Genomic DNA, 11,510 nt, shown 5'->3' with positions numbered 1-11,510 from the left:
CTCATTCAACATGGCTGTGAAAGGTCAAGAAGACAGTACGGTTTGTTGATTAAAAATCCTCAGTTGGAGGCTGGGAACAGAAATGTCATTGTGGGTGTCCAGACTCCTGGGTAATGCATGGTGGCCACTGCACAAAAAAACAGCCAAAGGGGCACAATTGCTTCAGAGGCTCCACTACCAGGCTGAATCTGCATCCTACACTGCATGCTTCCTCCTCAGTGCAAGAGTGCCTGGCCTCTAAGCAGGCACCAGGCTGGTCTGCACCACCCCCCCCCCATGAATCCTGGGGTTCCCACACTGCTTTAAGTGCTAGAGCGGTTTAAAGGGGCTTGAAGATGCATGGAAAGGAGATCCATAATGGGACAGGTGCTTGGGCTTTCTCTCGAAATAGATTCCTTCCCAATCACTTTTTGACCTAGTAATCATGCAGCTTTTTGAAGGAAACGCCGAAGGGAAAGGAAAAACAAAGTAGGGATTTTTCAAGGCTTTCCCTAGAGCTCAACTTTGCCTTGCTGCCTTGCTGGACTATGTGCTGGAGGTAAGTTGTTATTTTCTTTTGTTGGTCTCCAATGAAAAACAGCTTCTTCTGGAAAGCATTAGTGAGGGCGGAAGGGTCTGTGCTAGAAGACCAGGCTTCAGTTCTCATTCCTGCCTTGACAGCCATGGATCTGGGGCAAGTCCTGTGCTGTGAGATGGGAAAAATGCTTGTCTGTTTTGTTTCACCCGCATCTATGTGCTGATAGTCTGGTGCTTTGGCTACCTGCCTGTGAAGCCAAGACAGGTTGTTGTGCTGTCACACACCTGTCAGCATTTAGCACTGAAGTTGTTGACTTCCATGTTGGCACCATTCACCCGGTAACGGCCCAGAAGGAAGCTGGGGGTGGTAATTATTAATCTCATTACAGGAAGATAAATTAATGAATTGGCTGATTCTTCCTTCCTAAGGCTCCTTTAACATTCTGGGATTCTGCATTCAAACACCTTTCCCTGTTTGTCACAAATTCAGGCTGAAGTTTTAAAAACTTAAGTAGAAGATTTAGTCCATCTGTCTGCATGCATTTAATAGAAATTGGGCATCTGGACCTTAATAGATGGCTTTGAAAATCCTAGCTCAGCCTTCATCTCCTACAGCTGTGAGCCTCCATAGCTTCTCTTCTACATGATGAAGGCTATGTCCGCAATGAAGCTGGCAGATGTGATTGCAACGTGTGAGTCATACCCAAACCAGTAATGAAGCAGCACCACAAACACAATGCTGCCCCAGACCCCAATTTTTTAGAAGTGGAGGCCCAGGCTAATCTATAGGGACCCAACCCACCTTAATGAAAGCTAGCTCTGGTATGTGCATGCATGCTGCAGTCAGCCCCTTGACTGCAGTGTGGGTATAGCCTAAGTCTAAAATATCCCCCTTAACTGGTATGTGCAGCCAGAAAATGCAAAGATAATAGATCCAGACCTATATAATGTTGGTGGGAATCTTTCTTATAAAACCTGGATAGACTGGTCGATTTTAGCTTAAATTGCCAAGGACCTCCAGACCAAACTGAAAAAAAAATGTTGCAGAATGTGGTTAATCCAAGAGCAAAAGCAACCAGCTTTCTGTTGTTTGTAGGGGCCAGGTTTCACCACAGGATTCCTTGACTTGCCTGTCAATATAAGAACAACATCAATAGCATATAGCCCAGTCTCCAGGAGAGAAGACCATCCTGTAGAGACCTTGGAAAGATTTCAGGTGCTGGGCATTTCCTCTGGGACTGGTCAGAAAACAACAGTCCCATCTAGTGAAAAAAAATACTATCAAGGGTTGATGAAATGGCATTTCTTGGTAGAAAAACCTGAATTCTTTTTTTACCAGTTCTAATGTATTCCCCGGATTCTAGTGGCTGAAAAAGAAATAATATGGTTCCTTCTTTAGTACAGGGGGAGGAAAAAAGAGAGAGACATCTCTTCTAGCTGTGATTCATCTCTTTTGTGGATATGAGCTCTGGGCATAGCGGGCATTCCAGTCTCTTCATTTGGAAACTCCCTCTACCAGAAGCTTTCTCAATTGATATTAAAAGACAAAACAACCAGAAGGAAGCACTATTCAAGTTAGGTCCGATAGAGCTTATTAATAGTGATATCTGCCTTGGTTAATGTGGTGGTCTGCAGATGTATGATTTTTCAGTACAAATAGGGATACGGTGTCGATCGTAGTATCCCCTACAGACTTCAGCTGATACCAGGACGACATAGCTCCATAGAGAGTGTGGGAACTCAGCTGAATAAAGTGAGGTGCAGCAAGGCATATCATTAACCCAAGGGTGCAAAATACCATACATTATTCCTAGCCTTCAGAAAGAATCACCAGGAAGTCAGCCATTCAAAGTTACCTGGCTTCAACTTTGCACTCTCTGGCAAATACTAGCAGGATTTAGTCTGACACCTCATACAATATCTTAGTGGGAGACTTGGCCTACTCTCCACAGACGCAGCACAAGTAGCTACATGCCATCCAGTGACATCTCACCAGGCACTGGAAATGCACTTGGTTTCTGTGTGAGCAACACAACCACCTGCTGTAATCTGCATTGCACCCAGGAAGCTAGTTTTGAGAAAAAAGATGGGCACAGCCATATAGCTAAGAAGCTGGACTGGGGATATCTGCTCTGACAATTAAGCAGATGCTTAAATGCACTGCTGAATACAAAGCCTTATTGTCCTGGTGCTTCAATTCCTCTCTAAAACAAGGGTTAGGACACTTCCGGTCTCCCACCTTCTCTCTGTCTTGTTTATTTGAATTGTAAGCTCCACCGGGCAAGGACCATTTCTTAATACTTGTATCCATAGCCCTGAGCACAAAGGGGCCCCAGCCCCGCTCCAGGCCTCTAGCAGTTTAATATAAATATCAGTTTAATTTGTTCATGTGCTCCTTGCACACACCTTAAATAAAAAGAAACCTAAGCAGTTCCCATGTTGCTGAGCTGACCAAACAGAAGCGAGCAGGCCAGGTCAAGACCTCAGCTAGCAAACACTTCTGCGGAGCCCACTGAGAAAAGAAATGCAAACAGGGAAGGAACTGGATCTACCTAGAGATACCTGACAGCAGAAAAATGGATTAAACGCACAGAACAGACTGCTGCAAAACATTTCCCCATGGATGGTGTTCAGGCAAGTTGGGAAGGAACTGAAAATTATTTAAAAAAATGTTTTAGCATATGAAAAATGTTTTATTGTATGGATAGATGCAAAACTCATGCACAAAGATGTGCATGGAAATATAGCCCTGGGGTGGAAAGGCCTCCAGTGCTGGGCACTGGATATAGAGACTTGCAGCTTCATCACTGGCCTTTTCAAAGACATCTTCCACACTGAAGCACCTTGGAAGACCCCAGGGCAGCACATTATGGCATACAACCTTGCTGTTGGGGCTGCTGAGCCCTAGCAAAGAGGCCACCAGAGGTCGTTGTGTTCCAGGTAGCGCAGGCTATGTCGTCCGCTTTCCTTAAAGCTGAAACCATGAACAGGAAAAATGTCAGCGAAGGCTCAGGGTCGTATCTAGGATCCTCCTTCCCTGCCATATAACTAGCAAAGCCGCCTTCTGTGTCAGCCATCCTTACCCCCTTACCTAGCTGATTGCACCTGCATATAAGGGTGCGTTTCACCCAGCGTACTATGAACATGCACGTGCAATGCCAGCACGGTGTGTGGCTCTTGACATAGGAAATGCAGCCACAGGTGCTGCCCTGGGGCATTTGAGCACAGGCTGTTGTCTGTGGCATGATGCAGGGAGGGAGGATGGCAGATGGAGTGGTGAGAGGGGCAAGGGGCTCATTTTGGTGGGTGTGTTTTGGACTAACGCTATCCATGCTGTATCCACTGGTGTTGCCCTTCATCGGCACAGAGCTAGCAGCTGACATGGTGCAGTGAAGGGTTGTAGGAAGGCTGGAAAATGAGGCTAGGATGCGCTACGACCTGCAGGGTCAGGGAGGAGGGGCTAGCTCCTAAATTATTGAATGCCCTGAGGTCCTTCAGAATCCCACTTGGCTTTCGTGTGCACAGAGGAGAAGGCGCGCTCGCTTTGGGTGGTGCAGGCTGGTCCTGCAGCTATCTCAGCCCTGTCATGCCATTTGGAGGTGCCGTGTTATTCTGTACGTCACTGAAAAGCATTCGGCTTGTCACAGCTCTCAGATAAAAGCAACCCCGCTGGAAAAGGTTCTTTATTTTATTAGGCTGATAAGGTGTTGTACAGAAAGCTGGGGAGAGCAGGAGAGGAATAGATCAGTCTGGAAAAAGGTACTAAATGGCGTTTGAAATCTCTGGTGTTTGCCTCAGAGACTCGATTGTGCATTGGGTGAATGGTCTTATCCTCTCCAGCCGATGGGACATATAAGACGTGGCTGGGGAGAGAGAAATGCTGGCCCACATCCTGGAAACCCTTACACAACTGAGTAAACTCTCACATCAGAGCAGACCCTTTAAAATTTCCCCTTGTCCCCCTGCCTGCTTGCAAGATCAAGATCCCTGCTTGTAAGAGAGGAGCCCTGGGTGGCAAAGAAAGACAGGTTTCCTTGGAAGAACGGAGAGTCTCTGCCGGACCTTGCAGGAATGAACAGGCACCCCAAACCAGTATAAAATTATTTATTTGTCATTAAAAAAAGAGCTTGTTCACAATGAAATTGTAATGCGCAGGACAGGAGAATGGCTGTGAGTAAAAACTATGCCAGCGATGGCTAACTTGCTTCAGTGTAAGTGGTGAGGAAGCAACTGGACTTTGTGTTAGGCAGTGGTGCTCCGGGTAGCACCTGGAGAGTTAACTGGTCTGGGGACGTGTCTGTCTAAAGCCACCACCACCATTAACTGTAGCAGATGTCACAGCTCCTGTCTCTTCTAAAGAAGTCATCAGCCATCGTCACTGGGGGCAGGTAGTCCATGCAGTCTGTGCTCGGGTAGGCGTAGTATTCAGACACCCTGATGCTCTCCAAGTGCTCTGAGCCGCAGGATGTGCAGTAACAGGCGGACGGAGAGCAGCTGGACTGCGGATGGGGGTGGGCATGGTAGGCCCACTCCTCCCCGGCATACCCATAGTTCTTGGTGTCGAGAGGCGAGGGAGTGCTGTAGTTCAGTGGAGCAAAAGGAGGCAGCTGAGGTGGGGAATAAGTATAATCTAGTGGGCTGGAGAGATCGGGTGAATCTGGAGATCCTGGAACCTGCAATGTTTGAGGGAGAAGCAAATGCAGCGTTTAGCCAGTGGTAAACCTGGAGGTTCAAGTCACACCACAAATGGAAACACCCCATGAGTAGTGGCAGCCTTCTGGGTATGTGACCATGTCACACCCGCTCTGCACCTGCCCTGTCCTACCCCTTTAGCTCTGCCCCTGCAATGGACTCGGTGCAGAACCCACTGTGCGGGGTGGGGACCGTGCCGCACGGGGCTCCACCTGGGCAGAGGCTACTCGGAGCTTATTAGTCTCATAACACCAGCAAGGAGCATGTGGGGCACAATCATAGAATCACAGAAAATGAAGGTGGGAAGGGACTTCAGGAGGTCACATCTGGTCCACCCCCCTGCTCCAAGCAGCACCAGCCTTAACTAGATCAGCCCTGCCAAGACTTTATCTATCCACGTCTTAAAAACCTCCAAGGATGGAGAGTCCACTGCCTCTCTGGGGAACCTGTTCCAGTGCTTTACCAATGAGAAATTTTTTCTGCATATCTAACCTCAACTTCTCCTGTTGCAACTTGAGCCCATTGCACCTTGTTCTGTCATCTGCCCCCACCGAGAACAGTCCAGCTCCATCCTCCTTGCACCGCCCTGCAGGTATCGTGCCACACGATACCCCAGAAAAGAGGCTGCTCGCTCCGGTTCTCTTTTGTTCGATTCCAGAATATCAAGTTCTAGCGGGGCATTGTCAGGGGGCACTGCACCCCCAGCAGCTTTTTGGGGTGGACAATGGGGATATCTGAGAACACTGCTGTGTTTTTCCTTCTTAAGTTTCCCATCACTCTCATGTGACCTGCAGGCCATTAGAGAGAGCAGCTTAAACAAAGCTGTTCTCACCTATAAGTTACATGCAGATTTAAACCCTCCTACTTCAAGGCAGGAGGCAGCTCTAATGGCTGAGGGTCAGGAAGGAACTTTGAACATCTGTACCACATCTGTATGTCCACACCAGAGTTGCCTGCACCTCCCTGAAGCACGTGGCTGTGGTCACTGTCAGAGGTGAGAGCCTGGCCTCGGATGGACCAGGGCTCTGAATCTGCCTGGAGATTTCTATCCTGGCCAACACTAATAAGGTGATGGCACTGATTTAACCCTTTGGAGACTTGCCTTTTGCCATTCCCTTGGGCCTCCCTAAGGAGGTCCCATGGGATATGGGTTGAGGAAGCAACACCTCTCCTCAGCTTTGCGACCTCAGGCCAGAATTGACTGGATCCCCTGATCTTCTGCTCTTGCAGAAAGAGGGCATGAGACACGGGCTTCTACCCTCCAGCCCATAGTCAGGGGTTGTACCGTGCTGTGAAAACCAGTTTCCAGGCCAGTCTCCAATCCTTCTCCCTTGCTGAAGGCGCTGATGCAACTTCTCTCTAGATGATACCAGTGGCTTGCAAACCAGCACCAGTCCAGATTGGTAAAGGATGCAGCCAACTTACCAGGCTTTGACTGAAAGAGAGAGGAGCTGGCTGGAAGATGTCTGGGTTGTAATGTGTGGAGGTCTGGAAAGCATTGAGAGAGGTGTCCGAGGGCGGCTCTGCTTGGAGATAGGAATCAAACAGCTGCTCCAAATAGCTTGGGTTCTCCTCGCAGGAAATGCAGTTTGGAAATGCCCGGGGCTGGAAGTAGCTGGGAGCAGATGTGATGGGCTCAGCCTCAAAGTACGGCTCTGGGAGAGGAGGATGGAGAGGAGGTGAGAGATGGGTAAATGCCCGTGTACGCAGAGGTAGTTGAATGCTGCCTTAGGGCAGGAGTCTGAGACACACAGCCAGGCTTAGCAGCCCCACTGAGATCAAAGAAAAGGCCTCAGAGTTTAGAGTGGGATTTCCAAAGCAGTTGAAGGGGGTTAAGAGTCTTCCTGCTATTCAAAGGCAACAAGGCTAGAGCAAAAACTTTCAAAAGTACTCAGGTGACTTAGGAGCTTGAGTCTTACCCACTTAGGTGCCTTGGAAAACATTACTCTGGGTCCCCAATTCCCTTAGGGTCCCTTGAAAATCCCAACCCTATTTTGCAAGTAAATTTAGAACAAGCCTAAACACATACAGTGCACCAATGTGCTGCTAATGTTTTATCAACTCGCCTGCCCCTCAGCCCTCTGACAAGCTCCAGGGATGCCGCCTGTGTTGGCTGGAAGGAGGGCTCTGGATTGGGGAAAGCAAACACCTCTTCACTGAAACAAGAAACCTCTTGTCTCACTGTCACAAGGCAGAAAGGAGGCAGCAGGCTCAGCAGACAGACCAGAAGTGCTCCCTGCCGTCTGGGGAGCACACGGACGATACAGGTCTCTGCTTACTGAGCTGAGAGGCTCTTGGACCAGGTTCTCATTCTCCGGCACCAAGTGTCGGCACCCAAAAGGGGTTGCAAAAGACTTTGAGGTGTCCTTACAGCGTGTGGTGCATTTCACACTTAAAACATATGCAGGCAAAGCTCTTATCTTGCAAATCCTCATACACACAAGTGGCTCTCTGAAGCTCCCTGAAGTTATTTGCACAAGTATTTTCAGGCTTGGGCCCAGAGTGTTTAGCTGGACAGTGAAACACAAACCATTCACTCTGGAGAGAAAGGAGAATTTTCTCCTCCTGGGAAAGCTTTTGTGCATCTCACATCTCTATTTACATAAGCAGACTGAAATTCCCAATATTGATTATTGGACCACTTCTTTGATATATTCACACATGCACCTGAAAGGGACACTTTCCCAACCCCTTAGCTACCAGCACCTGGAGAACAAAGAGGTTTAAAAGTCCAAAGTAACACTTTTTTTCCCCCCCTCCCAACTCTGGGATAATTGTGCAGAACAGGAAGAAAACTGCTTGTGCTGCTGAAAAGTCTGACACCCCTGGGAGGGTGAGAGAGGCAGATACCAGCCAACTCTGCTACCAGCCAGATCAGCAGCAGGCAAGGAATGCTTTCCGATGTTCTGGTCCCTTGTTGCAGGCAGCCCCAGGAGACAGAAGCCTGAAGGCGACGTGTCCCTTGGCAACGTCGTGACCCAGGAATGGGAATCCTGAGCAAAGAGCAAACGGCGTGAGCAAGAAAACAGAAACTGGAGTGAGGGTGAAGTGTCCCCTGCCTGCCTGGCTGCATCCTCATCTGCATTTTGTGAGCCTTTTTCAGGTTCTGATTGGCTGGACTCCTAGTGAAGTGGCGGTGCCTGCCTCGAGCCTGCAATCCCGGGCTGGAAGGACCGAGAGGGAAGAACAGTTAGCGGGGGACAGAGATGCTCTTTGTACCAACCTGTGCACGGAGGAGAGGCAGGCTCTGGAAACTGGACACTGCCATCGTTGCCACCTCGGGGAACCTGGCCAAGAGAAGAGGAGGGAAAAGCAAATGCAAGTGCTTGTGTGTGAACTATCCAGAGAGAGTTTTGTCCTGCACGCTGGGGTAAGTGAGGATTTCTCCTTTGTCATCTGTATTGCTGCCTCTGGGGCAGCACAGGTGCGAGATGCATTAACCTGCTCTTTTATTAGCTTTATAGCACCATGCTGTTCTGCTGTTCAGGTAATGACAGGTGCCCGGTGCGTGGGATTACGCTCACATACATAGCGTTTTGGATGCACGTTGCATTCCACTGCCTGTTAATGCTTCATTTGAATTTTCAGTGGTGTTTTAACCTGTGGCAATTAACAGAATTGTAAATGGTGGTGGGAACAGGACACCAACCTTTCCTACGGGTTAAATGTGACCAGTGAGGAACAGTTTACAGCTGTGTTAGCTAAAAGGTATTCAGATGTGTCTATATAATCTACTATATGTGGTATCTGAGATGCACATCTGACTACCTTGCTCTGTGGCATGGAGGCTTCCCTCAGAAATCTGCAAGTTTAATTACTTTAACATGGGGACACTCGGAAGCAAACTGATCCCGTCTTCCCAGAAAGCAGTCTGCTTTGTCAGGGGAAAACTTTGCTCCACTGAACAGACCAGGAGTTTTTCCCTTCCTTTCCATTTCACTCGACAAGAGCTTTTTCTGAGCAGATGGTTAAATTTATACAGCATTGAGCTGCCTTTGATTATTCAAAATAATCCTGAGTGGCTGATTTCCCTATCAGTGGCCTCCTAACATGTGCCCAGTTATTCAACACTTTAAACCATTTCCATTTTGCATGGGTGGTGGCAAATCTACTGGTCTGTAGCCTCATCTGGAAGAGTGGGGCACACCATTAGTTCGGAGCACCCCCCAAACATTCCCGCAAAGGGTGTTTGCTGGGTGGAAAACACTTCGTGCAATGGGCCCTGGTCTGTGGGCCCTTCAGGCATAGCGGCAAAGCAAATAAAAGGTGAGGGTAAGTGCTGCTGAGCAGGGAGCAGGTCTCCTGTGCCCTGGCATCCTTTGTGGGCGCAACCGTGCAAGCGCAAACTAGGGTCAAAAGGCAAATTAGTTCAGACCTGCCCCCCGAGCTGCAGCAGGAAGAACAGGTAAGTCTACTGGGGGGGTTAGCATCAAGCCATTTTGTGGGCTGCAGGGAGGGGACCGACACGCTGCAGTGATACAGCGTCAGTCGGCTCCGTTCACCAAGCCTCTTTATTTGTGGTTGCAGGCCGCCAGTCTGCCCCGGTTCCCGCGCAGAGAGCTGGAGGTGAGGGATTCAATCTGAAAACCATCCAAGCTGCAGTGTCACGAACCAGGAAGCGGTAATGAATTACCAGCTTCTCTATGCAAATCCCTGGGCCGGCCAGAGCACAGGACTGACTTGCCAGGAGTGGATTATTCTATATATGCTAATTCCACACCAGTAAGCAGGCTGCATTAACTCTTCTCCTTTCCAAAGAGGTCTGTCTTCCACCAACAGCCCAACGGGTTGTACTGAGATACGGCCAAAGCCCTAATCCAGCAAAGCAAGTACTCACATGAAGCAAGTTAATGGCCTCATTGAAGCCAGCAGGACTACAGACATGCCTAAGCGCTTTACTGGACTGCAGCCAGCGTCTTGTAACAAGGAACTGATCTGGCACCAATACAGTTAATGGGAGTTTCGGCTGAAAGCAGAGCCCTACCCTATCTGAATAGTTCTCTGCTCACCTCTGCTTGCTTGGCATTACCTGTGAATCTGCAGACCCTTCCTGGGCTGGCTTTGAACACGGGGTAAGAGATAAAAATCTACATTTCCATGATCAGCCTCAACAACAGTAAAGGAATACACTGCAGGGGGGAAAGCAAACCCTGATGACTCCAGAGGGAGCAAATGTGTTCCCAGGAATACAGGGCACCGTGAAAACTGCCTTGCCTCTGCCCATGTGCCGTGCCACCTACCAGCCTGCTGCCCATTCCCCTTGCATGGGTCTGTCCCTGCAGACTGTGAAATGGAGTAAACATTAGCCCTTGAGCAGAAAACTGCCTGCTCAACGTTAGTGTCTGGCTGTATCACAAATTGATCGTTTCCTATTTGCCTATCATGGCCAGTTTCTGATTCCTGATCGTGCTGCCACCCCAGAAGGATTTAGTAATCTCTGCAGAGGGACTTGAAGAGATTCTGTGACTCCCTATCCATTATATCCTCCCGTCCCCCTGCATCCACTCGACGGCCAAGACTTCCAGTAGATTAGAGAGGCGTGATTTTCCTTTGTGGAAGCCGTGCTGGGTTTTCCCCATATCACGTTCAATGGGGCATTGGAGAATTTCAGCTTTCATGCTCATTCCAGTTCATTGCCATGGTCATGAAGCAAAGGCGACTTCTCTGTTTTTATTGAGACACTGGCGGGCAGTGCCGCCCCTTTGCACTGAAGTTCCCATTTCAACAGGGAAAATAAATCATGCGTGTTTTGCCTTTCCCTGAGCCTGGAGAAACTCTGTACAGGGTCACTTGGGGTCAGTCAGCAACAGAGCAACCGTGCTGGCTGACCAGAGCTCCTTCCTCATTCCTCGGATGGAAGTCAGACCGCTCAGCTCACTCACGGGAGCTGAGCTTAGCCCTGCCCGATCCAAAGCCCTCTGAAATCAGGTTGGGGTCAGGCTTCTAGCTCTTGAGGATCCCAGATAAGTCTGTCCCCCGCTCCCCTTCCCTCCTAGGTCTTAGGTGCACATTTAAGGACCTGTAGCGACCTCTTGGGACAGCAGAGCCTGGCACAGCTGGTGCCGTCAGTCCCTGACTGATAACGAGTGAGCACAGGGCGGCCTTTCAGGGTTGGTGAAGAAATTAGACTCTTGTGGGCAACTTTTTGGAAGCTGTAGTATAACCCAGTTTTGCACTGGATGTTCCTCATGACAGGCAAGTTGGGCTTCATAGACATAGACATTAGGGCTGGAAGGGACCTCGGGAGATCATCGAGTCCAGCCCCCTGCCCAAAGGGCAGGAAGTCAGCTGGGGTCATAGGA

The 11,510-nt window shown here is 49.2% G+C and overlaps 1 protein-coding gene across 1 annotated transcript in view; it reads right to left on the bottom strand.

Annotated features, from left to right (window-relative positions):
• Positions 1-4,630: 4,630 nt before the first annotated feature.
• Positions 4,631-11,510, bottom strand: part of COLCA2 (colorectal cancer associated 2) — a 10,230-nt gene continuing 3,350 nt past the window's right edge. The window contains exons 3-5 of the mRNA XM_019546908.1: positions 8,432-8,495; positions 6,634-6,863; positions 4,631-5,189 (exon numbers count right to left, since the gene is read on the bottom strand). Coding sequence (XP_019402453.1) covers positions 4,836-5,189; positions 6,634-6,863; positions 8,432-8,495 — 648 coding nt within the window. The 3' untranslated portion in view covers positions 4,631-4,835. The remainder of the gene's footprint in view (positions 5,190-6,633; positions 6,864-8,431; positions 8,496-11,510) is intronic.

This window comes from Crocodylus porosus, unplaced genomic scaffold, assembly GCF_001723895.1.
Source record: "Crocodylus porosus isolate Cpor-Errol unplaced genomic scaffold, CroPor_comp1, whole genome shotgun sequence".
In the NCBI taxonomy this organism is placed as follows: Eukaryota; Metazoa; Chordata; order Crocodylia; family Crocodylidae; genus Crocodylus; species Crocodylus porosus.
This window is presented reverse-complemented; position numbering and strand designations above follow the sequence as displayed.